This window comes from Acipenser ruthenus, chromosome 2 (assembly GCF_902713425.1).
Source record: "Acipenser ruthenus chromosome 2, fAciRut3.2 maternal haplotype, whole genome shotgun sequence".
Taxonomy (NCBI): Eukaryota; Metazoa; Chordata; class Actinopteri; order Acipenseriformes; family Acipenseridae; genus Acipenser; species Acipenser ruthenus.
This window is the reverse complement of record NC_081190.1, coordinates 10,985,860-11,012,618: the sequence shown is the minus strand read 5'-3', so window position 1 is coordinate 11,012,618 and position 26,759 is coordinate 10,985,860. Positions and strand designations below refer to the sequence as shown.

At 38.7% G+C, this 26,759-nt stretch overlaps 1 protein-coding gene across 1 annotated transcript; it reads right to left on the bottom strand.

The window, feature by feature from the left end:
- Nucleotides 1-747: 747 nt before the first annotated feature.
- LOC117403770 (Golgi phosphoprotein 3) lies at nt 748-24,313 on the bottom strand. The gene is made up of 4 exons (XM_034006175.3): nt 23,711-24,313; nt 8,253-8,384; nt 7,558-7,672; nt 748-2,790 (listed from the first exon to the last, which is right to left on the bottom strand). Exons 1-4 carry the CDS (start codon nt 23,921-23,923, stop codon nt 2,366-2,368), a joined length of 885 nt encoding a protein of 294 aa, XP_033862066.1. The 5' UTR covers nt 23,924-24,313; the 3' UTR covers nt 748-2,365.
- Nucleotides 24,314-26,759: the final 2,446 nt, after the last annotated feature.

Here is a 26,759-nt window from a genome sequence, read left to right as displayed (position 1 = left end):
GAGTGTATATCAATTTTTATCTTTTGGGAAACCAAACTCTAGATGAGATTTTGGATGAGTCCGAATCAGACACCAACACTTATTCAAGTGCTGAAAAAAAAGTAATACTGCTAGGCATCGAACTTACCAAAGCACAGCTTCTGGACATGAAAAAAGAAAAGGATACAAAAAATCTTCAAAGCTGCCATTTCAATGGCAGTGTTCAATTTAACATCTATAAATACTTATTCGTGTTTTTAATCAATTCAATGTTCATTAAATAATAAAAACATTTTTTAATTAATGCATTTTGGTTTTATTTATTTAAGTTTTAAGCCTATTTTTTAGGTCAGAGGTGGAAGGATATTTAATAAAAATTACTTTTTTGTTAATTAAAACATGTTTTTTTTTTTTTTTTTTAAATTTAGTTAGTTGACCCATTTTATAAGCGCAATAAGGCACTTCAGGGTGTGGGATATACTCTAATATCCACACGCCCCGGGCAGTTAAAGCCACTCGGCTTCGGCTTGTGATAACGCACCCTGGGTGTGTGGATATTAGAGTATATCCCACACCCTGTCATACCATATTGCTTAAATATACCACCGTCGTAACCCTGCGAAGTGAAACAAGAAGTAGATTTATATGCAGGATGAACTGAACTCCCTTAGAAAACATCAGCCATGGTCTAGACAATTGTATGGCCTGGTTTGGACATAAAATAAATAAAAAGGAAATGAAAGGAAATAAAAAGATAAACTCTGTCTATTTCAGGCACTTTCAAGATCTTAGTTTATTGTATGGTAAAAAGCAAGTATACAGATTAGGAATCCCTATAATTTCTTGTATACAGTTATACATTATCTGGTATATTAACAAAAAGGTCAGACACCTGCAAACCCCATCACAAGTCAGCTATACACCCAAATCATTGTAGGTTTATCAGCCCAAAGTATTATATACATTAAATGAAGTTAGCTACCATAAAGCAAGCCATAAGGAGGTAACAATAATAAATTTAAAAAAAAAATAACAAAAGAAAAATGATTTTGCTTAATGTGGTAACTAAAAGGTATATGCAATACAAAATGAGTAATTAAATCACTGAATTAGAGTACTGTGTATTAAAAGAAATTAAAAAAAAATGTCATGCAAAATGAAAGGCATATGAAGAAGACTTGCAGAGAAACACATTATCATTTTGTTTTCTTGAGCACAAATGCAAGAGTTACACTCCAGGTTGAGAGAATTGGTCAAAAGCTTCCTTCCGAGTTATACAAAGAGAACATGACACAACTGTTTCGTACAACACACTGGGAAAAACAAAACTAGAAGATGATCTGCATTGGTGGGGATACCTATACAGTACATCCCAACATTACACCAGAGACACACATGCTTTATGAAGCACAGCTGGTGGGGAAAGTAAGAATGAGGGCCAGGTGCATACTTGTGTCCTGCAGAATACTAGGGTACAGGGGTTTAATCTATATGGTAAAATATATACAGAGTGTACTGGAATGTACCCCATCCCAGGATTGATATATTTCAATAGTGTGACGTATAGGCAATGGGAGGCTGTGTTGGTAGCGCTTTACTGTATTATTTTAAAATGACAAAAATGAAATTACAGGTTTAAAGAGGCTAACACGCTGCATCCATCAACACAGAACAGTAATTCACATAAACCGATCTTTTAAGGGTGTATTTAGTAAATGAAAAAAATATCCTTTTTTTTTGGGAAGGTTTATATTTAAGATTTAAAAGATCTAGGTTGTATGAATTGGAAGAACTAAAAATAAAGATATTTCTACAGCAGTGTTGAATTGTTGCAAACTTCTGCAAAATGTACCTTTTGCCAGGTAGACTGACTTGGATGGTAAATCTCAGTACCTCTTGTTGTAGAAGTGTGCATTATCAGCTGGAGGGCTTTACACAGATGACACTGCATTACACATGTGAACCGAGAAAAAGAATCAGGCATTAAATGTCACAGTGGATTATCTTGAGCTGCACAATACACAACTGGAAATATATTTGCTGAAAAACAAACTAACTAAAATAAATCAGTATGTATTAGGTTGATCATTAAACATGTAAATACTTTGAATAGGTCCCTCCACAGTCTCAGCATCATGCTCAAAATATCACCCCAGTGGCTTTGAAACCAAACCAATTTGTGTCCTGGTTGCAACAGAAGAAAAACATGAGCATTCATAAAAGCACAGTTCTTCCTTAAAAAAAAAAAAAAAGAAATAGATGAAGGACTTAAAAAAAATTAAAAAGGAGGATACATGTGGAGGAGTCAATGACCCAATTTAATATAGAGGAAACTACATGACATAGCGACATAAGAACAAGTTTGCTATCAGTCCACTTGAAACATCTATTTAGTAAAGGCTGCCATGACAGCCCAAACAAGCTCATTTGTGTTGGTCTTCATACTTTCAACTTCGGGGTCCAAGTCCAGCAGCAGTCGTACTCTTTTCATGGCCAAGTCGTACTGGTCGTCCAAAAGGGGGGCGAAAGCATTCTCCAACACGTCTGAGGAATGGGCTAAAAAAATGAGGGCCAGCAGGCGCTTGTCCATGCGGTGGGGGTCGTTCACCCACTTCTCCAGCACGGCTTCCTGCACTCTCTTAATGAGGCGCTGCTTGATGTTGTTGTTGGTGAGGGGGTGCGTGGTCATGTCGAAAAGCAGGAAGTTCTGTTTCTCTGTGGTGAGCACTCCTTTCTCCACCAGGTTCTTGGCCAGTCGTTCACGCACATTCCTTAACTGATAGTGTAGCTTCAAAGGGTTCCACGTTTCACCTAAAACAATAAAGAAATATGTAAGAGACACGCAGCTACCTTGTAGAACTAAACATAAATACAAAATCAAACACACTTAAGTGTATATTCATAATATAATCGTAGCCTACTAAATGTCTTTTTTATGCACATTCCGCACACGGGTCATACTTGCATTTTAACTTGCCAGTAGCCTATTGTGGCTTGACACTGAATGTTAAATTCTAAATGTGTTGTTTATATTTAATACACATTACACTGACATTTCAGGTTAAACTGAATACATCAGACGTGCAAGCTTTATTATTTAAACACACAGTATCTTAGTGTGCAGCACTTTAAAGTTTTTACAATATTTTAATGAAAAAAACAAAACCAATCTCTTCAGAACACTTTGTTCCTTAACCATAATAAATGAGACAAAAAGGAAAAGGGTGCCACATTGCTATAGTAGTTTATATAAAACTACAGTATACATTCACTGTCTACCTAAGAAAATGAAGAATTGCTTAATATAGTGTATCAACAATATATTAAGGTACATTATATCATCACTTAACAAGTATACTAACTTTAGTCTAAGCAAGTTGACTAAACCTGCTTAATCCGCTAGTTAGACGCATCAAGTGGACTATCTTTGGTACGCTGCAATTGACCCACTATATATGACCCCCAGTGTTCAAACAAACACTGTCCATTTGCACCTTACTTGAATAGTATTGGATAGGGAAGCACTGATAATTGGATTGGAATTGGCACAGATTATAATAAAAAATACCAGAATCTCCCCAATCAAGCAGAAACAACTGGTTAACCCCCAGCCTCACCATGATCGTGGGGGGGGAGGGGGGGGGGGGGGGGTATTTAGAATAGTTAGAAGTTTTTGTCTTTGTTTTCATGTAGTCTTTTACTGTTTCCTTGTTTGTTTTCTGTAGTGTCCTGAACAAAACAAATGTAAATCTACCCATCAGTGCAGCTATTTTCATTTTTAGATTCAGTAAACATGTCACATACCATTTCATTTATCTGTGTTATGCTTAATTTACTTCTTGCATAATGTATTACTTATCAATTCAAATATTAAATGTTTAAATGCACAGAAATCCTAGTCTATTAATAATGGGGAAAAAGTACAAGATCGGAATTTGTATCTGTCGATCGTTGATATGGAATATCGGTAATCTAAATCAGCCCCCCCCCCCAAAAAAAAATCACAACGGGCGCACGCCTAGAATTTCATATGCATGTTTAAATATCCGACACACAGCAACAGAGGGTGAGAACGTTTTGTTCTTAACAGCAGGGAGGCAGTATTTAATTTTTTTCCCCCTTGTGATCAGACTGATTCCCCCACTTTGGACACAGGTGACAATGTGTAACAGTTACACTGGCAGTAATCTTGCGACAGACAGTAGAATCCCTTCTGGCACTGGCAGTCTCCTTTTCATTTGTACATATCCTATTAAGCTACTGCAGCTGCACTCCTGGTCTCTCACTAGACATGGTGACATCCAGATCCTTTTCACAGAACAGAGTAGGAAGCACACTGTCACGTTTCTCTTATTACAAAATAAGGGCAGCGTGGAACAAAAACTAAAACAATGCACTCACTGTAGCGATTATTACTGTCTCGGGAGCAGCCTGATTAACAGCAGATTAGAATTAAAATACAGCAGCAGATGGTCCTCCACTTACCCAGACTCCTGGGTTAGTGGGTCATCTCCTTACTGCTGAAATAAGAGCAAGAGCACTCCAACCACTACAATTGTGTCAAATTCCAATAATCTGGTAAAAAAAAAATGTGTTGCATGTGTTTGTACTAAATAAATACCCCGGCTCAGCCACTGACTCAGTGTGTGTGTGCGACCCTAAGCAAGTCATTTAACCTCCTTGTGCTCCGTCCTTCGGATGAGACGTAAAACAAACGAGGTCCTATTGGAAGTGACTCTGCATCAGCATAGTTCACCTAGTCTTTGGATAAAAGCATCTGCCAAATGACCAATTAGCTTAAAAATTGAGCTAACATCTCTGCACATCTCCCCTGGCAAGAATATGTTTGTACTATACAAGCAGAGAAACTTCACTTCTGTAAACATTAGTGGATAATGGTTTCATTGGAAAACAATCAGAGCTCTTCTCAATTTTGGAGGCCTGCATGGCTCGTGTGTCTTTGATGGTGTTATGCACCTAATGCATATGCTTTAACATATTCCACATACACAAATTCAAGAAATAATTGAAGCTGTTGGCTGTTAAGAGGAATGTTTTGACTCAACAGAGAGACATATTGTATATAGTGAATAGCGGTTTCCTGGAAAGAACATTGGTTACGCCCAGCACGCCAGGTTTTGGGTCTGGGAGTAACTTAACCTCTAATTTTAACACAGAGAGTAAAATGTATTTTCAGGGGGTAAAATGCAACATTACTTTGAAGTCATGAGTAATCTCGGTAAATACTGTACAAGCTTCAATGGTAATGGGGTAGGCATTAAAAAAAAAAAAAAAAAAAGCATGAGCCTTTATTTTTAACTGCAATGTTACTTTGAATTACTGTACAAAAACTTAGGATTAAAATAAAATCAGAGACAACAGCTATTCTTATTCACTTTATTCACCACAGCCAATAAGACTTTGACGATAAGCACAGAAACAGAACTTATATTTTAACATTAAATTCTTAAACTCAGTGAACATGTTAAAAATGTCAATATAAAGCCATACAGAAAAATAATAAGGACATGCATTATTAAGTTATAAAACAGTTTATTTAATATTATAGGCATCTTTTTTTTTTAGCAGTTGCCTCTGATGATGGTTCCAGTTGGATTTGTAGCTGGACTGGGGTGTTTACACTTCAACCTGTGTAACTTCAAACTTTTCTTATTCTTACTGTGATTGGCTGCAAAGACAACAGGGCTAGCCAGAGATTGGAAAATGTTGGTTGGCTTGTTTTTTCTTGTGGACAGTTTCCTAGTAACTGAAGTTAGTGGAAGTTTTAGGGGAGGCAGGAAGGGAGGCAGACAAGCAAGCTGTGTCGCAAAATTGTTATGCTTATTTTTACGCATTTAATTTAAATTTAGTGCGCATTTCAGATTTTTTAATGCATAAAAACGTCAGGTACGCAGCTTATCTGGACCACTGGGTACACCTGACAATTCTGTGAAAAGCCTTCCTGGTTAAATGTCTTCTGTCACCACAATGTAGCTGAACTTGCTATCAACAGGCTGGTGTTACAAACATGACATTGATAGGAAGCTAAGCAACGTGTCAATCATTTGAATGACCCACAAAGCAAGAAGGTTCTTGGAGTTGCAGGTGTCTGGAACACAAACAAAATTGGTGCCCTTTAAGTGGGACGGGGCTATCTGGGCAATCTATCGAGTTGTAGTTTTCCACAATAAAAAGTCATGCTGCACCAATGGTGCGTCTAAGAAATCAGGACACCTGGGAAAAGACACCAGGCCAAAAGCTAAATAAATAGTTTCACACAAAATAAAAATATGAATGCTATTGTGGCAGCTTTTACTGTATACCTGAACTATAGGGTTTGGGGAAAAAAAAGAAAATATAATTCAAATGAAAGATTCAGAGGAAATCCAAGTTTATACTTCAGGAAAAACATTTTTTGGTCAGAAGAAATTCAGGAGTTTGAAAAGATAAAATATGTTTTCCTGTTTAACATTTTAATTCTTCTTGTCCAGTAAGTCCATGCTCCTAAAAAAGTACATTTTGTCATACAAAAGGTGACACAGTACCCTCTAGTGGTAATATGACATAACATGTACTTCAAGAGGCTGCACACAAACCCACAGCAATTCTAAGGGCTTACAGACCTGTCTCTGTGTGTTGTATTTGTTTCCATTACAACAAATACAATGTGGAAAGCTACACAATGCAGGACAATATAAAATAGGAACCTGTCATTTTTATTCTTTTTTGTAAATGGATGTTCTGCAGAATCGCTGACATTGCATCCCACTGTTGCATGGCAGTTCCAGTCAATCTGCAAATCAGCAGACCTAACGGTTATTCTGGAGAGCAGACTGTCACCAATTACAGGTGGTAATCACTGCAGAGCAGCCAACTATCTCTGCAGAACACCCTGCTAATGAATTAGGGCTGTCCTGGCTGCACAGTAGCTATGGTATACACTCTTATGTTGATTGTAAACATACTTTATTTTTCTTATTTTAAATAACTTTACTATATATATACACATACACACTGCTGTGCAAAAGTCTTAGACATGTTGCCTTTTTCTACTCTGATGCATTATGAGCATAAACAATTTACTCAAAGCCTCCACAAGTGTTTTCTACTATTATAACAACCTTGACTTGCATAAAGAAGGAAGGTCTATTACTGAATGACCAGGTACAAAGCATTCGAGCAATCAGAGCCCCTGCTAAGTTTGCTATGAACTGAACACACTTATCAATCACAGCACGAAGGAGTCTCACCCAGTTGTGCATGTTCAGTATTAGGAGATGTTCATGCAATGTAACAGGGGTGTGACTACTCAAATCCCCGGCCCCTGATCCTCTAACATGCTATCAGTAGTTGTGGTGTGGACTGGTGCGAGTCTGTAACCCTGGTATCTAACATGCTGTCAGTAGTTGTGGTGTAGGACTGGAGCGAGTCTGTAACCCTGGTATCTAACATGCTGTCAGTAGTTGTGGTGTAGGACTGGAGCGAGTCTGTAACCCTGGTATCTAACATGCTGTCAGTAGTTGTGGTGTAGGACTGGTGCGAGTCTGTAACCCTGGTAGGTGCTCACCATCTACTTACCGCTCAGCAGCTCGATCCAGCTTTGCACAGTTTCAGGTGGCTGGGTCTCTTTAATGTGTTTCAAAGCTTCATCAAGCAGGACGTCCCCAGCCGGAGCATCTGATTTACAGATCACCTAGCAACATCAAACACCAACCTTATTGCTTTAAAGAAACACAAGGTTCGGAATATAACGCTTCAAATACAAAGTTTTACTTACTGATGTGTGGCAGAATAAAATACCATTTATCCTTTGGCGGTAGCACACCAGATTTTAAATGAGTGAGCTTGTTAAAAATAATATACCCTTGCATGATGTTACATGGAGAAAAACATGCAACAGTTGTCAAACGAGTTTCTTTAGAAGAACGTACATTTTTTTCATAAACTTTAAACTTTCAAACAAAACTTGTAAAATACGACATTGAAAATACAGCAGAACCTCTCAACTGTGATTGAATTGGTTCCTGAAGTCCATCGTATATGTAAAAATACTGCATCTCAGAGGGAGTCATTATACTACATTGTAGTTGCTTTATTAACATTGGGGAATTACAAACTGGGCTTTATTTCTCAGACAGTAAAACTGTTTATTTCAGTCTAAAAAATAGATATTTACAGTCTAAAAATTGACATTTTTTAGTTTTAATGATCTCTGAAAAAGGTGGAGCAGAAAACAAGGCTTGAAAATAGTTATGAAATTCCTATGTTCTTACCTTTCTTGCCAATAGACTTTTCCGCCTCATTCCACATGCTTCCAACTGCAGACGACCTCTTAATGCCAGTTCAATGAGCATGCAGCCCCGTAAACCAGAAGAGATGCAGTCATTCCAAAAGGATGTGTAGCCCTAGAACACACACAAAGAATCATTGAGCTTTTACAATCATTCAGCGTGCTCTACACCGACTGCGCACACAAATGAAGTGCGTTTCTACCACTTCTACCACTGGGTCTTTCCAGTGCTGATGGCTTGCCATTTGGGCCACTCAGCACGTCTGTTGCTTGTTCCAACATATCCACCAAACCCACTGAATTTAAGACGTGATTATCCGTGGGTTATGCTGTAGTAGGGAGGTCAACGTTCTACGGGAATGCAAAGACAAATTTATACAAGTCAAAGTTACAGTCAAACCTGTATTAAGAGACCACTCAAGGGACAGTCAAATAGCGGCCGCTTAACACAGGGGGTCTCTTAAAGAGGGGCCATATAAGAATTTATATTTGTCTTTGACATGCCTTCCTGTAATTATGTATGTTTTAAATACACTGTAAAAGACTAGAAGCTGGAATATGAACAAAAGGAAGTACTTTTGTAGTTTAATTACATTCATTTAGATAATGCATTTACAAAGCAGAGTATTTTGTGAAAGCAATGGATATGCTTGCCTGTCAGCAAGTCACACAAAATGTTTGAAATAAAAGTTCAATTTGTAATCCCACTTAAAATAAATAAAAGTTAAGTTCTATAACTGTACAATTAACCCAGCGTCCCTGGACCTGTTTCCAGTTACAACATACAAGCGCAGTAAAGAAAGTAGCTGAGCATATTGTCTGTATCACATACACGCTACTGTAACATGAACAAAAAGACAAACACTACCAAATTAATAAACAACAACATATTAAATAACCACAAAAAATTATTTTCTGCATCATTAAACTAGCAAACTTGTTGAAGGCATATGACAAAATGTACATCTCTACTAGAATCACTTTCTGGGTTTCATCACTGTAAGCATCACTGTTCAGAGACTGTTATAAGAAGGCGCTGCATGCCGTTCAGTGTTGTTGTTGCTATTCTGGTTGCCATGGTTCTTGTGTTCCTGTATTGCTGCATCCTGTGTGTAAGCTGTGAAGCTGGCAGAGTGCTGGTCTCTGGCGGGTGCGAGAGAACCACGATATAAACGATTACTGGAACCAAGAGTGTCTCTGTCTTCTGCCTCCTGCCTAAAACACTACAGTATGTTTATTGATTACAGATAAGTCTGCTAAAATGGTTACTTAATACAGGTTTGAGTCTGTTGCTGGGTAAGAGAATTGTGGTGACTGGTCTCGTTAGACAGGTGTTCGCTTAATACAGTTAAATAAAAGCACAGATATCATTGGTAGGAATTTAAAGTGGTCACTTAGACCAGGTGGTCGCATGAGCAGGTTTGACTGCACATTGAATATATAGGTCCTACTGTACACTGAATTAAACTGATCTCAAAAGTACCAAACTACAGCTGACAAAGTTGCTTATATGAACAGCTAGCCTATGAATACCTGTATTAATAATAAATGAAAAAATGCAAATAAAAAAATAAAAAAACAAGTGACCTACATAATGAAGTCTTACCACTGAGCTCAGCACTGGAGCTGCACAGTGGAGTGCTGTAGCCAGACCTCCCCAGCAGCGTATACAGCAGGGACTACAGAGACCCAGGAGAGGAGCCAGCCTCCTGTATTTAACATGATCAAGAAGCATAAACATTTCCACAATAGATCCCACCAGCACTCCACTGTGAATAACAGAATCACTGCATTCAAATCCCTGCAATGCACAGAGTCTGGTTTGCACTGCTCCAGCAGGGTCATTCTCAGATACAGTACTACAGGGGGGACTATTCACAACTTCACTTCCACACTGCAGCTGTATCTCAACATCTTTATCTAGAGTACAATCATGACTAAACCAGAGTTTTCCTTTCCCAGAGTTCTTGAGTAAAGCATGTAAAATCTATTTGCATTCTGACGTGAAACAACCAAGAAGAATCTCTTTGCTGTAGGATATTAAGAGTGCTTGTCCAACAAGACACCCTGTAGGTGCAGCCCTGCTGTTTCTGCTTTCTCTGCCAGCATGCTGGGTTTTACTAGGGATGCTTCTGGGGAGACTTCTGTCTGGTAGTTAAGAATTAAGTTTACTCTTCACGTCACCGACAGCATCTCATAATACATGTTTTTGTACTCATCTCAGCCAAAAACACTTCTTGTAAAGGAAATTGTCAGTAACATGCATCCACTGCCATTCGAGCTACACACCGACCTCCTGAAAGAGAAGCACGCCTCATACTGTAGAGCCACTACACTGTTTAGTTTACAGCAACAAGCAACTTTGACAAAGAAGGCATCAGGAAGCAGCACAACTTCAGACACATGGAAAGATTTTATGGTTAACAGAGTGGTGAATGTGATACTCTGCTGGTTTAATGGCCAGGCGGCTGTAACGGGTAGTGCAGTAAAAAGATGATGTTTCCTGGTGCACTCATTGTTGAGGTACAAGAGTTTGAAACTTGTTGTATATTATACAATAGTCTCTCACAGGCACTCCAGTGGCCTCAATTTATAAGCACCTTGACTTACAGAGCTGGTTTCTTCACTTCTTGTTACCAATATATATTATCATCTTTACAATAGTTTTGTGACTCCTTTGAAAGGGGGGAGTAATCCATTGAGATATCGTGTTTATCATTCTTTGAAGCAATTCATTCAGAGAATGCCAATAAGGTTTGGCCTGATGGTGCCTGTAATCCAGGGCCAGTTTCACAAAGCACTGCTAGCACTTACAGTAACAGGCTGCTAGCCAGCAAGATATCGGATTTTTAAATGTTTCAAAAAAACTATTAAAGGAAATGAGGTTTAGTAGAAATCTACCTAGCAAGTCTATATGTTTAAAGGATAAATGTGCCAATTTATTATTTTTTTTAATGAAAGTGAATTGCATTTGGCACTGCTACCTAGAACTGCCTGGTGAAAGCAGCCCCTGGAGGTTACTGCGTGAAGTTCAAGATGTATGCATGCTAGAACTGCCTGGTGAAAGCAGCCCCTGGAGGTTACTGCGTGAAGTTCAAGATGTATGCATGCTAGAACTGCCTGGTGAAAGCAGCCCCTGGAGGTTACTGCGTGAAGTTCAAGATGTATGCATGCTAGAACTGCCTGGTGAAAGCAGCCCCTGGAGGTTACTGCGTGAAGTCCAAGATGTATGCATGCTAGAACTGCCTGGTGAAAGCAGCCCCTGGAGGTTACTGAGTGAAGTTCAAGATGTATGCATGCTAGAACTGCCTGGTGAAAGCAGCCCCTGGAGGTTACTGAGTGAAGTTCAAGATGCATGCATGCTAGAACTGCCTGGTGAAAGCAGCCCCTGGAGGTTACTGCGTGAAGTTCAAGATGCATGCATGCTAGAACTGCCTGGTGAAAGCAGCCCCTGGAGGTTACTGCGTGAAGTTCAAGATGTATGAAGGCACAGGGCAGCGAGCAAAAGACCACACTCCTGGAAATTCAGTCATCCAACAAATAGATGTTATCTTTGTGCCACCAGTCTCAGAACATCAGAATCACTGGAACCCTACAAGATGATCGTCTGAAGAAAGCTGCACTAAAGGAGCTCTTGTGATGTGCTACAAGACAAAGCTGCTGGAATAACCTTAGCAAGGTGACATGATAACAGCCAAGTCACTGCTGCAACAAGCCTTACGGAAAGCTTGCTAATTTCTAAAACAACCTCTGAGTGTTACAGTGCAGCACTGAAACAAGAGATGGGTGTGCCTCAGTCCTTCATTATTGTAGAGGACCAGGGAATGGGAGGAGTCTGCCTCTATTCTCAGAGCCACACAGGTGAAAAGATGTTTGATGAAAGTCATTCCCAAAGCAGGGTGACATTTACTGGCTGAAGCGACTGTTAAAGTATCTAGGAGCCGTTAAATCTCAAAACAGTAAAAAAAAAGGTTCTGCAGGAGATAAAGTGACCATTCTGAAGTATTAGACTACAGTTTAAACAAAGGACCACTTTAATGAAAGCGCCCTCAGACACGCGAGGAACATCTGCTACTGTAGTTTCAGAGCCTATATGCCAGGATTTCATGCCTCTTCAAATCCATTTAGTTTAAATTTATTGTGATTTCATGGGTGTCTGTCAGATTCAAACAGAACAGAATGAAACGACATATGAACCAAATTAATGACATGGAATTTTGGATCCTTTTTTTTTTTTTTTCTTTTTTTATAGAACATTCCTTTAACATGACTGTTTACTGTTTAACAAACACCTACTGTAACCTTTTTGGACTAAAGTAAACTATGCTAAAGAACAGCATCTTGCAAATATCATCCATAGAGTAAATGTTATGAGACTTTAATTCTGACAATTTTAAACTTTTAAAAATATTGTACAGTGTCGTAACTCACTGCGATCCAAACTAGTATGAAGTAGGATTTAAGTTTTCATGAACATTTTTTAATATTGTACAGTAGTACCCGACCTACATTGCACACAGAAAAAACTAAAGTTGTCTCTTGCAACTGAATTCGTTTGGGCAGCACTCTGAAAATTCCACGACTAAAGTTCTGAAAGATACAGTACGTGCTGCCATCATTTCTCTAAAACCTCTAACTACACCAGTATTCTCTGAATGAATCAGTCGTGGTTCAAACATGCATTGTTCATCTAAAATTCATTGAGCCCCAAGACTTGTTTTAAAGAGGACATTCTTGTATCGATCATACTGTAGGATGGTAAATGTACAGTACTTTGATCTGTAATTGACTTGACTCCAGGGAGAGGAAGCAGGATGTGAAACAGCTTGTGTGTCTGGCTAACCCTGCAAGACTGTTTGACATCCCAGCTGATCCAGACAGCCTTCCAATGTAACCCTACATGTTCTCATTGTATTGCTCTTGCTGCATTCCATTCTTCACTTTGTTTTCTTAAATCCCCCCCACCAGCACTCCACACAACGCACTACAGACCAACTTCAATAATGTTTTTTTGTTTGCTTGTTTTTTACCATCAACAGCAAACCTGGCTGGTAACATTTTTTCAGATTACTGGCATTCTGTCTAAAGTAAGTTTTTTGACACCCAACAACAGTGTCCAGACAGGCAAGGATACTGTACTGCTTCTCAGAGTACCATCTACCCATCAACACACTCACATAACAAATGACAATATATGAACACAAGTGTTACAATGTGACATCTCTTGAATAGTAACTTAATCAGATACGTTAAAGTTACTGTAGCATACATGAAATACAGCAGCATACAATCTTGCAAGTGGCTGCTACAATAACAGTACAGTAACTACAATCTTTTCTGCTGGCTTTACCTAAATGGTCATATATTTGACAGTGCTTATTTTGCACTGCGATTAAATAATCCCATGAAATTGCCAGGCAAACCTCACATTAAATCTAATCCTTTTTAGCGCCAATGAATCACTCACTATGTTACACAGCACAGAATTCCATTTGTTTCCAGCATTAAACGTTACTTCAATGCTTATTTTCAGACACACAATATGAAGCACAGTACACATCTGAGGTGCAAAAACCCGTAATTCTGAATTAGCTTAATCCAAGAGATCTGGGGAGATCCGATACAATCTCACGGGTTCTTTAGAATACAGCAAACGCATTTACTATACTTACTATAGCTTTCACTAGTGGGCTGGATATATTTTAACAATACATATTAACTCTCTCTATTTATTTTACTATAAAATAACTGTCTATTCCTTTCATTCCACCAGTTGAAAGGGAGCTACACTTGTGCTTTCACTGAGATGTACCAGTTTTGTGGCTGTCGTTCACAAAAACACGACAGGTTTTACAAGCAACAAATCCAGTCACGTGTTCATTCGCTACGATTCCAAAAGAATACAACACTTCTGATTTACCTGTTGAACTATTATCCACTCCATGATATAAACCCTGCGCTATCTTTGGTTTCACCTCGACCACAGGCATTTTTAATATCACCAAGCAGACGTGATAAAAGGATCTTGCGACGTATCAAACAAGCGGCAACACAAACCTGAGAACACTGCTTAGTCAGCTGACTCCTCTGTAATCGCACCCTGCTTTAGTGCAGGAAATACATTGACCTTATAATACGTTCTTTGGGAAAGCGTTACAGACAAGTATCGACAGAAAACGTGATTAAAATTCAGACCCAGAAATAACATTTCCAGACACGCACCAGCAGGTACCTGACCCGATGGAGGTCTCGAATGTAGGCTAACAGATCCTTTATCCAGTACTAGTCATTGTTGATGAGCTCCAGTAGACATATGCAGTCATCCTTTTACTTGTTCACAATAGTTGGAAGTGGCAGAGCTGAGCAATACCAGTAGCTGCGGGGAGTTCATTTTTTGGAACACGCTCATAAACTTGTCTCATTTCTTTGAAATAAACAATAACTACAGTGCTCCACACACTTAATGGGTATTAGCAGCTGTGTAACACAAACCTGTCCAGTTTTGCCATACCTTTAAATCGAGTTTCCCCCACACTGGATGCAAGCTGTGCTCTATCTTCCAAAAGCATGACGCCATTAGAGACGTGTGCACAGGGAACACATACTGAATCAATAATGACAATCACAATCACCTGAATGCCTCCCACAGTAACCCAGGAGGCAGGGGAATGGAAGTATGTTTGATACCAGTGCTAGGACACGTCTGTATCTACAGTAATGGTTTTATTGCATTACAGACTCATTCTGTCCATGGTTGCTCACTGTACTGCATCGTACTGTACATACTGCATGCCATGCTTCAGAGTTTTACATACAGGCCTATCTACAGAACCACTTCTCCAATTGGGATGAAACCTGTTAAAGACCTTCTTAATTGAGAGTGTCAATCTTTCAGGCATTTGGTGTAACTTTGAGTATGAACTGCCCCAACTGAATTGAGTGTTGGGTACAATAAGAACTAGCAGGAAAGAATCACAGTCAGTACTAATATTCGTAACAAACCTGGTTCTCTGACAATAAACAAGCCACCTGCCGTGACACGGATAATAATAGGAAGCCGATGGGCCATGAGAACGGCCTGCAGGAACAGTTTGTCTTTGACAAGAGACTCCGCTTGTTTCTCATCTTGCACGTCCCTTCAACAAGACGCAGTGTCTGAATGTGGAGCGATGCAGCCCCAGGGCAGTCAGGCTTCATATAATTTAGATTCCCATCATGTCCATCGCAGGAGTTTCAAGTACTTTAAAAGACAATAACATATGCCTGTGTGTGAGATTCATGAAAGCGATTCACTCACTGGAGGGGTTCTGTAAATGGGAGGGTAGCTAGTGTTTGTAAATACCAAAAGAAAAGGGAGCGATTACGATTAACTTTATTTTGCTACACTTCCATCTCCCCATCAGAATATATTGTAGGCAGTGTTTGTTCACATATTGGTCCCAGCTCTACTATTTACTGTATTTCACAGCTCTACATAAAAGCAACCGTAGATAAGGCAGAGTGGTTTAGTTTGTGTGAAAATTAACTGAGTGATACTAAATGCTAAATACTGAGGAATAATCCATGGCTCCAGCTAAACTCAAGTCCCATCGACACCTTTTTGAAAGTGTCGTATTGTCAGTTTCCTTCTTTTACGATAGGATATTCCGTTACAAATGCATTCCAGGTAATACAACCTGTGGATACATTCCTCAAGGAGTTGTTACAGTGTATTAATCAAGGCTTAGCTGTGAATTTTAAAAGGTATTGTTTCCCACCACCAACCTGTGTTGCTGTGTTTGTTGGCCTGAATCACATTTAAGGGACTAGTTTAGCAAAGGATTTATTAAAGGGTACATAAGGACCTTTTTATTTTATTGTGTTACATGTTCCCATGTGTTATTACAACTCTCATCAGACCAAAGTGAAGGGTAGCGTTCCGTTTCACCCAAGGAATTTCCACAACACTGCAGATATGAAGCTGGCATTTCAGAGCGTTGAATACAATAAGCTGGTGAAAAAAGAAGCCGATTTAATAAAACATATAAGCACTCCCAACGAGGACACTGAATTATTTAACATTATTAAGCACACTGCTTTTGGCTAATATACTAATATACACATGGGGATTTTGAGAACCAGATAAATCAGACACAAGGAAGGCCTGTTTCAACCTTTATGTCAGAAAACAAAATGTGCACAATATTGAATACTAGACTAGACAATCTGATTCCAGCCTTTTAAACATTAGACATATTCTAGAAGATTAAATTACTACAACTCATTGACATGCCATCATTATTTAAGGTCTTACAAGCTTGTGTGTTACTAAATCCCCTCCCAAAACTAAGATACAGAAAGCGATTTGTCAATGCTTTTAACAGCAAGGCATCTCACACACAGGCAGGGGTCACTCAAGGTTGGCCATGGGGTTCCAATGGTTTTAAACCTCGAAGTAGCAGAAGATCCTTGAGCATGATACTGTAAATAAAAGAGCAGGATGGGTCAGAGATATCAGTAGGGTCAAATTGTGGAAGCTTTCAGATGAAGTGGCACTGTCACTGATCTGTACAGATGACAGTTTTCATGCATTGAACAGCTGACACTGACCAAGAGTGGCATTTGTTTACCATGTTGCATCATTGACAAAAAGCAATACAAGTTTTAATTATAATCATTTTAATAAAGATACTGTACACCAAATGGGTGCCAGTACTATAGTGACTGTACAGTCAGATAGCTATAGCTAGGGGTCTACTTAAAACGCGGTAAATTTATGTATTTTTCACGGGTATGTTGCGGAATAAAATTAGGATTTCGCAGACATTTCGCTGACCTGTTAAACGTTAAATAAACCTAAGTAGACAGTATTTCAGAACACTATAAAGCCTAAAAATAGTGGTACTTGCTTTCTTACTAAAACAGAGTGCTGTCATTTGTTAAAGGCAGGCATGCAGCATCCCCCTGCAGTTGACTTGCCCATACATTGAGATTGCACGTTCTGCATCCACTGAATTGGTTGGAAGTTAAGGCAAAGCTTTGCCAAGTTATACAGATGTGGAAATCGATTAGAAACAGCCCCAAGGGCATCTGGCATACTTTAATAAAGGCAATGTATGCAGCACGTTCGTTGTCATTATTTGTCCCATCCAATAATTTATTTTATTAGTACCGAGTCAAAACAAAGAAAACATGGCTATTCGGGTCTAAAATTCCAACTGCGAAAAAGTAAGCAGCAGGTTGAAGCGAGGTGGCTGTGCTGGATCGTTTTAGTACTGATTTAACTTGCAGACAGGAATACTTTTAGTCTGGGTTGACTTTCCAGTTTGGTTTCTGAAAGCTGTTTATTTTATGTCTGTAGAAGCCTTTTGTTTAATGTGTGATTCTGAAGCTAAATTGATTGTATTTTCTCCAAAGACACATTAAGATATGCAAAACAATTACCACAGTCTGCATGTACAGTTTCTTCTTTTTTGTTTGTTTGTTTTTTGCTTTAAGTGCAATGCACACAGGACGGCAAAGGAATAAAAAAGGGCTGTCTACAGAAGGAAGATGCGTAGTTTGCGTCGCTTGCGGTGTGCAGTAGTTCATTTAAACAAGGTTTCTTTTTTTTTTTTTTTTCCTCTCCGTACTTGTTTGTATGAATTCCGAGGTGACCCCTCAATTTAGGTAGATCCCTAGCTATAGCAGTACTGTATATTAACTGCTGTAGTGACCGTACATTCAGATAGCTATAGCAACACTGTATATTAACTGCTTTAGTGACAGTACCTTCAGATAGCTATAACAACACTGTATATTAACTGCTGTAGTGACCGTACATTCAGATAGCTATAGCAACACTGTATATTAACTGCTGTAGTGACAGTACCTTCAGATAGCTATAGCAAGACTGTATATTAACTGCTGTAGTGACAGTACATTCAGATAGCTATAGCAACACTGTATATTAACTGCTGTAGTGACAGTACATTCAGATAGCTATAGCAATTTTACAGGACTACAAATGTGTTGGGGAGTCCTCGATCACAATGCCTAATCAAAGAAAATGATCGGTACACTGTGCCTTGTTGTGTTCTGCGTTACAGCGATACCTAGGGTAGATCACGATTTTGAGATACCGTGTTTTATTTTTTGTTTTTTTTAGCTTTTAAAACAAAAAAACTAATTGCGTGCTTTTCAGATCGTCAACCCAATCTCTTTGGCCAAATGGCCTCCTCCCACTAGTAAAACATCTTCCGTTCTTATTTAAGGTGCACTGGGCCGTTGTTTTGACAGAGACGTTTGGTTTGAATACACTTAAACAGAATTCTGTTGTAATAGCACGTAAGAGGAAGGCATCTACATTAGTAGCTTGTTTGTTTTACAAACGTAGCATTAAACATAATACTTAAAGGGCTATTCTCACTAGCGTTTATTCACTGCGTTTTTTACGCCTCACAAACAAATGATGGGAATATATGAGGAAATCGGAAAGTAAGCACTATTCGTATGTTAAAATAAGCACACTGTTTTGACTACAGGTTTTTGTTAAATGCCCAGATGTAGCTTCTAGACAGTGCATGCCATGCGATACCACTGCCCATTATTAAATATAGACTGAACTACAAAACAAAATCACGTATCTAATTATATCCAGTTGCATATGCAGGTAAGTGGTGCTGTATTTATAGCAAATTAAAATTAAACAATAAAACGGTTTTATGTCAATCATATGTTAGTATACGTGTGTTTTTCCCCCAATGTAAAACACTGTCTGTGCTGTCTGATGTTACATCTGCATTGACAGCACCATCTACGTTTACTGCATTGTTTATTAAAAAAACACACACACACATTAAGATTAGGGATGCTAGATACAGTTTAATTTAATAAACGTTTAAACTTTTACAAATATATAGTTTAAACGTTAAAATAAAAACATTTTGAGAAGACCCTGTGTAAGGGGGGTAGTATGCGCCCCCCTCGATGTGCGGCCTCGACAGCAGGAGAAAAACGCAAGTCGGACATCTTGGGGAAAGCGCGTTACCTGCAAGGGCTCTGAGAATTTTTAAATAAATAGCTTTCTATAAAGTACCGCATACATGTCTATAAATAGGGCTTTTACATCGGCTTTCTACTCTCCTTAAATGCAATTGATACCTGCAAATGCATGCTGGACATTGGGAGGTGAATATCCAATGACAATGATGCCAAGTGACACGTAGGAAGTAATATAAAAAAAAATAAAAAATAAAACAATGGAGTAGCCGATATTTGCAGTCAGCCGCTTCTTAATATTTGACATGCACATCTGATAAAGTTTAAACGATTAAGCAATTAAAAACGTTTGACACTTTACTAACGTTTAAACTAAAAGATTTACAATGCTTTCAGATTATATCCAAATCTAGCAGGACAGTGTGGTGATTGCTGCATTTTTCTTCCAAAAATTTCTTGAAGTACCATGTGAATCGCTTCCACAACAGTGTTTCATTTTTTTCATTACTTGCTCCGATTTTTAGGGCACTTCTAAGATACCCCTGTACATAAAACATCTGGCCTAGTTATAAAAAGTCAAGGAAAAGTATTTCTGTGTTATTTTGTTATATGTAGTAATTAAGAGATTCCTTGTAACTGGAGTAGTTGAAGCTGTCTGAAACACCGGCGTTCTCTTTTTATATGCAAGAAATAAAGAATTGTATATTTTACACAAAGGCAACAACCTTTGAATACACTGCAACTGGAAATATTTAAAACAGCAAGCATTCCACCATGCTGTAGCAATGTTAACTGTGTATTAGCCTCTTATGCACTTTGTACTTGCAAAAAAAGGAATTTGGCAGCCATTTAACACGTAATATATAAAATAAGATGGAATATCATGATACTGTGCATGGTACCGTATCGATGCTCCTACGTGAGGTATCACAGAACACTAGTGCAGGATGTGCAATTCGTATCGCCCGATGCCCCGGACAACAAGATTTGTGGAAGGGACAAGTTTTGCCGTTAGACTTTGCCTGTTGGACAAGTAGTTTTTATTTATTTATTTTTCCTATGTTCTTTCTGTTGCCAGAAAGACACTGTGGGTATATTTCTAGACAGCCACACAAGTTTCTGAAAACTGAATTGTGGAAGTCTAGCACCTACACACAAACATTTTAAAGTGTTTACGTCCCACCCCTATCACTTCTGATTGGCTAGCTGTGGGAAAAGATGATCTTCTATTGGTTACATAGAAATCCAGAAATGGCTACCAAGAGAGCCTCTGGCAATGCACAGACAGATATTTTAAACTTAAGGTATTATTTACGTTTTTTGTAAATTAGCAAATAAGTGATGCTGCATTCTTAATGCATGAACCTGACATTTAAATGCAGAAATTTAGTAAAGTTACAACACCATAAATACACAATAGTCGCCAAGGTATTAGCGGATTAGAAAAAATGGTGTTGTGTAATTTATAAAATTATTTCTGTGTCATGTGGTCAAGCATGTACAGTACTTGTTGGGATGTTAAAAAAAAAGTTTACTGTTTAGAAGCATTTCAAGACAAACTTTCCCTGGCAAAATGAAATGATTTTTTTTCTTTCGATTTTAGTGTTGCTAAATTAATTTGCGATTTACTACATTTACAGTTTTTCTTTTTTTAGATTTAAAACGCTATCATTTTTTTTTTTTACTAGATTTGAACAGAAGCGATATTAGTTATTTACTGGACATGCACAATCCATCAATTTGTGAAACTATTAAAACAAAGACTGACAAATGTTTATAATGATAGAAATAAAATGCTTATATATGATATTCTGTACAATATTTTAAAATAAAATACAGACTGTAAATCTGATGGCAATGTGTTTATGTATTAATTCAGTTACGTATTTATTTTTCAGTGAGAGTAGTGCAGGGAAAGAATGTTGTCCGTCCGTCCGTCCGTCCCCCGTACCCCTGCCCCCCCCCCCCCAAAAAAAAGCCATCAGGGTATGAAATCGGGATCCCCCTGCTACAGTAGTGTTCCAGTTAGCCATCATGTGACAAGATGTTAGATGAGGAAAAATAGCTGTAAAATGTTATACACTGTTTAAAAAAAAAAAAAAAAGTATATAATCAAAAAACCAAAAAAATGTCTTTCCAGAATTTGATAGAGCCTACTGTAAATATTGCATGCATTTTGGTAGAAAAACAGTATAAAATGCAGAGAAACTTGACAGGTTATACACAATTCCTTTAAAAATCTGGGGTTCTGCAGTTACAAAACTAAATGAACGTTAAGAAAAATCTGAATTCCACAAAGCAGCAGTAATAGTTGGCAGTGATTTCGTATCAGTGATGCAACTAACTAAAACACGTGTACATCAGGAGTTGGATTCAGCTTATAGAGAAAAAGTGGGAAAAACACAGAAGATATTTTTATATTTGAATAACTCCCAAGTACAGTAATCCGTCTCGTATCCGCCCGTCACATATCCGCACTAGCCGTTTATCCGCCATGATCAACCTCTTCAGCAACGTTAGTTTATTATTGAACCGCGAAGATTAGTTCAGATATTGTTGATCCTACCAAAGTTTTCATACACTGTGTTGTATGTGCTCCATGCGCTGCCACTGCTGGTAATGTCACGTGAGCTGTTCAGTGTGTTGATATGTAAATAAATCCTGTTCGCCTGCGGGATGTATCAACTTCAACCTCCGTCTCGATCTCCTGCCTGTCACTCAGCAGCGAATGCACGCACACACACGGCAGACGACTACTGTCACAAGCATTAATACCCAGTATCTTTCTAAACAAGGGATTTAGGGGAGCTCCCTAATAAAAGTTGAATCTCAAAACAATAACCGTGTGAACACAGTAATTGTTACAGCTGTGTATAATGGTATTTAAAACAGGATTATCTTCCATTTTCTATATCCACACTTACTCTGGTTCCACCGCAGTCGGATATGCGTCCGATTACTGTTCTACTTATTATAGTTGTACTCTTAGTATGTTACTTAAATGTACTAGCAAATGTGTTCCAAACTGCACTGAAAGGAACATTTCCTTAAAGTATGTTATACATTTGTTTGGGTGAGGTGGGATCACAGGGAATCTTTTTGTGTATCTTGAATAATTTAGTGAACCAGTCAAGCTACAAGGCTAGATCCGCCCTGTTAATCACTAATTGATTGATTGTGTTCACTGTTAAATAAAACCAAAATCCTACATGTTATAGTCTACTTTTGTGGGTGTGTTTTGTGTGACGTGGCCGGGTCAAGTAGATTTTTCTAGAATTTTGTCCCTTGGACAACAAGTTATTTTCAAACTGCACACCCCTGCTAGTGCCTTGTCTACTTCATGATGGTCACCACCACCCAGCAGCAGTGCATTTGTGTTGGCCTGTATATTATGTTCAAATCTGCAATAAAAACATTTTACACAACGTACTGCATGAGGTGGAAATGCAAAACTAAGTTGACTTGAAATGGAGGACAGTTAATAACCGACTTAACAGGAACTGTGGCAATTAAGTTTCATTCCATATGCAAATATCCCAGTATGCAAAGGTTTGAGACAGCTTGAAAAATTTGAATCAACAAGACGTACCATGAATGGTCAAGCAGAATGTACTGTACAGAAGCATTTACAAGATTGTTTGTTGTTACGTCAGCCCTGGAATTATAATGTAATGTTTTTGTTTGTTGGTTTTGAAATGAACAGAACGTATTAGGACTATATTATGGGGTTTATAAAAAGGGGGTCTACTGGACAGTGTAGGAGGATGTTCAATTTTATAAAGAATGCCATGAAACTTGACTAGACATTTATTGTATATCAGTTATGACAAGAACCTGGTAGTGAAAATGTTCAAAGTGTAGACTACAGGTCCGAATACCTCGGAACCACACTGTCCTGACAGCACCACAATCCTCTACAGAGTGCGACTTAAAGAAAGCACGCCCACATTTCATATATATTGACAGCAGTTATACCTTGTTTTTTCTTTAAGAAAAACATCGCAGCATGGCTGATGTTACACAGACAGCCAGCTGGTGATTTCATTTATCAAACGAACGCAGAGCACTGGCAAGACACACTGTAAACATCTGGGCACTCAAGTCAAGACTGTATTTCCCAATGAGACCATTGTCAAAAGTGGCCAAAAAGATATACGAAAGATCTATGCATTAACATAACATAGCGATCTTCTCCAGTAACCCATAACATAATTCTATGGAAACCGTACATAGGCTAAATCTTACTTCAGAAATCTTTACATTAAATAAATACATTAATGGTACGTTATTGTTTAGCGTGTTAAATCTTGTAAATTAAAGACACACTTTTGGAAAAACATACGGCCTATCTGATGCAAACCTCGGTTTAGATTTTTTTTAAAAACGATTGTTTTTTTTATCGTACGAGTAAGTAGAACATGCCTCCTCCTCCTCTAAAAACCCTACATAAGAATGTATTTGTTATAAAGAGAAAATGTCAACCTCTCTGTCCTTTAGTCCCAGAAGAAGCACCTCCTCCATCAGGGTGAGCCGGGTTTCTTTGGAATCTCCCTTGTCATCTTCCTCCTGCTCTTCCCCTCTGCGGGGCTCAGGATCCTCATCCCCAGATCCCCTCTCCTTGTCGGCGGCGGCGCTGCGTGAGGCCTCGGTCCGCCTCTGCACCAGGCCCGAGCTTCGCTGGGTCAGGGAAGTCATAGTCTCTCCAGACAAGTCCAAACAACGGCAAAAAAGGGAAGATCCTGATCTCTTGCCTGCGATTCAGATCCTAAGAAGTTACCGTTTCATAAATGGGCTGCGTTCTGCCGTTTTATTCCCGTTTTGGCATTAAAAATGAGCGGTTTACAAACCCGAGATCTCGGTCTCTCCCCCTCCTTCTCTCTGCCTCCACTCTTTCTTTCTCGTCTCTTCAGTGGCTCACCCAATATGGCGGTGAGCGATGACGACAGCAGTGGATGTGGCACTCCAGGTAGGGCTAGGAGAAGCCCAGTCTGAGCGCCACAGCCTGGGTGACCGCAGTGTGTAAAAGTTAAAGATGGCACGGTCCCACGCTTACGACATGAGCACCATGTTGTCTGTTGTGAACTCGAGGGAGCCTATTCTGGACACGTGAGCTGGAAAAATGACTGACCATTGCTCCCTTAGTTTTTAGATACTTGTTTGGGTTTGCAGCAAGCCGATAATAATAAAGTAGCAGTAGTAATAATAATAATAATAATAATAATAATAATAATAATAATAATAATAATAATAATAATCAAATAAATAACCCCTCTCTTCCTTATTATTGTTAGTTTAATATTATTTCTGCCTTAGATTGTATGTTTCACCGTTCTCTTTGGGCAACAATTAATGCAAGGTCAATGCCTCTTCCCATGCTGTACAGGTCAGAATAAATGCATTGTAAATGGCCTGCTTTTAGAAGAGTGGAGTGCTGGTTCTTAATGTCTTTGTATGGGCCTGGCTTAGGTCCTGCCTAAGCCAGTGAGTATACCAGAGTCTCCTGAACAGAGATCTTGGTGGCTTCAGCCTCTGTATGACACACTCCCCAGCTCCACAGTGAGGGCAGGATGGTGCCTGCTGAAATTGCTTTTATTTTGTGCAGTTACACCTAGGGTTGCCACCTGCCACAAGATCCCGTTTTTTAATGTTATGCTTCCAGTTTGTTTCCCTTGCTTATACTGTGCATGTACCTGCTTCAGCATGACATGTTCTGTCATGTTTGTCTTCGTGGACACCTCTCCTTGCCTCTGTGCACATTGATATGCTGGTGTGCTGCTGTGCACTTTGTTTCAGTGTTTTCAGTTTTATGTGAGGATTGCACCATAATGGAATATTGCTTATTACTGGTAAGGGACTTGGACTTTTGGTTTAGCTGAACCCTGAACTAAGCCATGTAATGATTGTTTATATACACAAAGGATTCCTTTTATATATATATATATATATATATTGTATATACTGTATATATATAGTAGCGTGCACTGGGAAAGGCAGCAGCAGGGCTGGTAGGTAACGTAATCACACACAAAGACATGAGCCCGATATACACTCCTTGCAGTTTTGCAGTTTCACACATTCCAGGTTTTATTACAAGCCTGATTAGCCTCAGTTTATAGGTAACTAGCTCAGGTGTGTCTTATTAAAGTCATAGTAAAACCAGAAATGGCTCAAACTGCTATACAATGGGAGTCTTATTTCCATCCCTGTATTGTGGTAGAGTAGGTGGAGGAAAGATGTAGTCCAGGGGTTTGCTGCAGGACTACATACCCCAGAATGCCACAGGGTTAGTATTAGCTAGCATTGGAATCACGTGAGTCTAAATTTAATGAGGGACCCCTGCTGGGATTTAGCAGACAGGTATTTAAACAGGTCTGTAAGGTGTGGTTTGTGTCTGTGTGAATCCTGGGTGTGTGCAGACTTGGAATAAAAGGTATATTAGGTTTCTACGTGAATGTGTTGGTTTTGGGGCCCGATAAACGGCTCAGCTGTGCGGTGATGAGACCGGGATCTTGTAAAGTTTGGTAAGGGTTCCAAAGTGGAACTAGGGTTTGTTTTGTTGGTTTTATTTCTGTTTACAAAATAAACATACAGGCCTGCCATGTTTCAGTCTACCAGTGTTAAAGGTCCCGTGGGATGTTTTAAACAAAAGTATTTTTTCAGCTGTGTTTACCTTTCTTTCTAAACAGCTGAAGAAGGTCTTTTGTCCGACACATACTGGAATAAATAATTTTAATCATATAAACCTTTTGTGCACTTCCAGAAAAAAGCCTTTTAATTTAAATTTTTGTACACTGCAGTTATATCTTCTTACTCAATATTCATTGGAAATTGCCCCTTCGGATCGAGATGAGATTATCTTGGTGAACAATATCAAGATGATTTGCATCAACAGGCTTGTCCCCATCCCCCTTCACTTGCCTTGTGCTTCCCCAGTTACCCATACTGATCTTTTTAAAGGAAATCCCTGTTCCATTTTCTAGTTAGAATTTGCAGATGTTCCCTTAATACTCCAATCAGCACTGATGATGCTGCTGTCTCTGTCTCAACAAGAGAGTTCAAATAAATCTTTAATTTTTTTCTTTTCATAAATATGATTGTGCACGCAATATTAAAAAATGTCATATGCAAAGTATAGAGATTGTTTTAGGTATATAGGTAGAAGGATATGAAAGATACTATGTAATGAATTAGGTTATAATTAGGAGATATGTTTTTCAGTGGAAAATGATTCATTAACATCCCTTGTTGTGTTTTGATTAAAAAATGCATCCACAGATATTCACTTCTACCCATGATGCTCCAGGCATTCTGCTCTACTAAGTCTGTTGTATCTGAACAAATTACACAAACAAAGCCTTGTGTTACCTTTGAGCAGATGTAGGAGTGCAGGGGAGACATGACTGTCAGCTCACTTGCATGAAAGTATTGAAAACCTCAACACAGGTAATTAAAAGCACAGTGTCAGTGTGTCTGTTGCCCAGAGACTTACAAGGAAATGAATGTTTCATATCGCTGGAACTTATAGGGATTG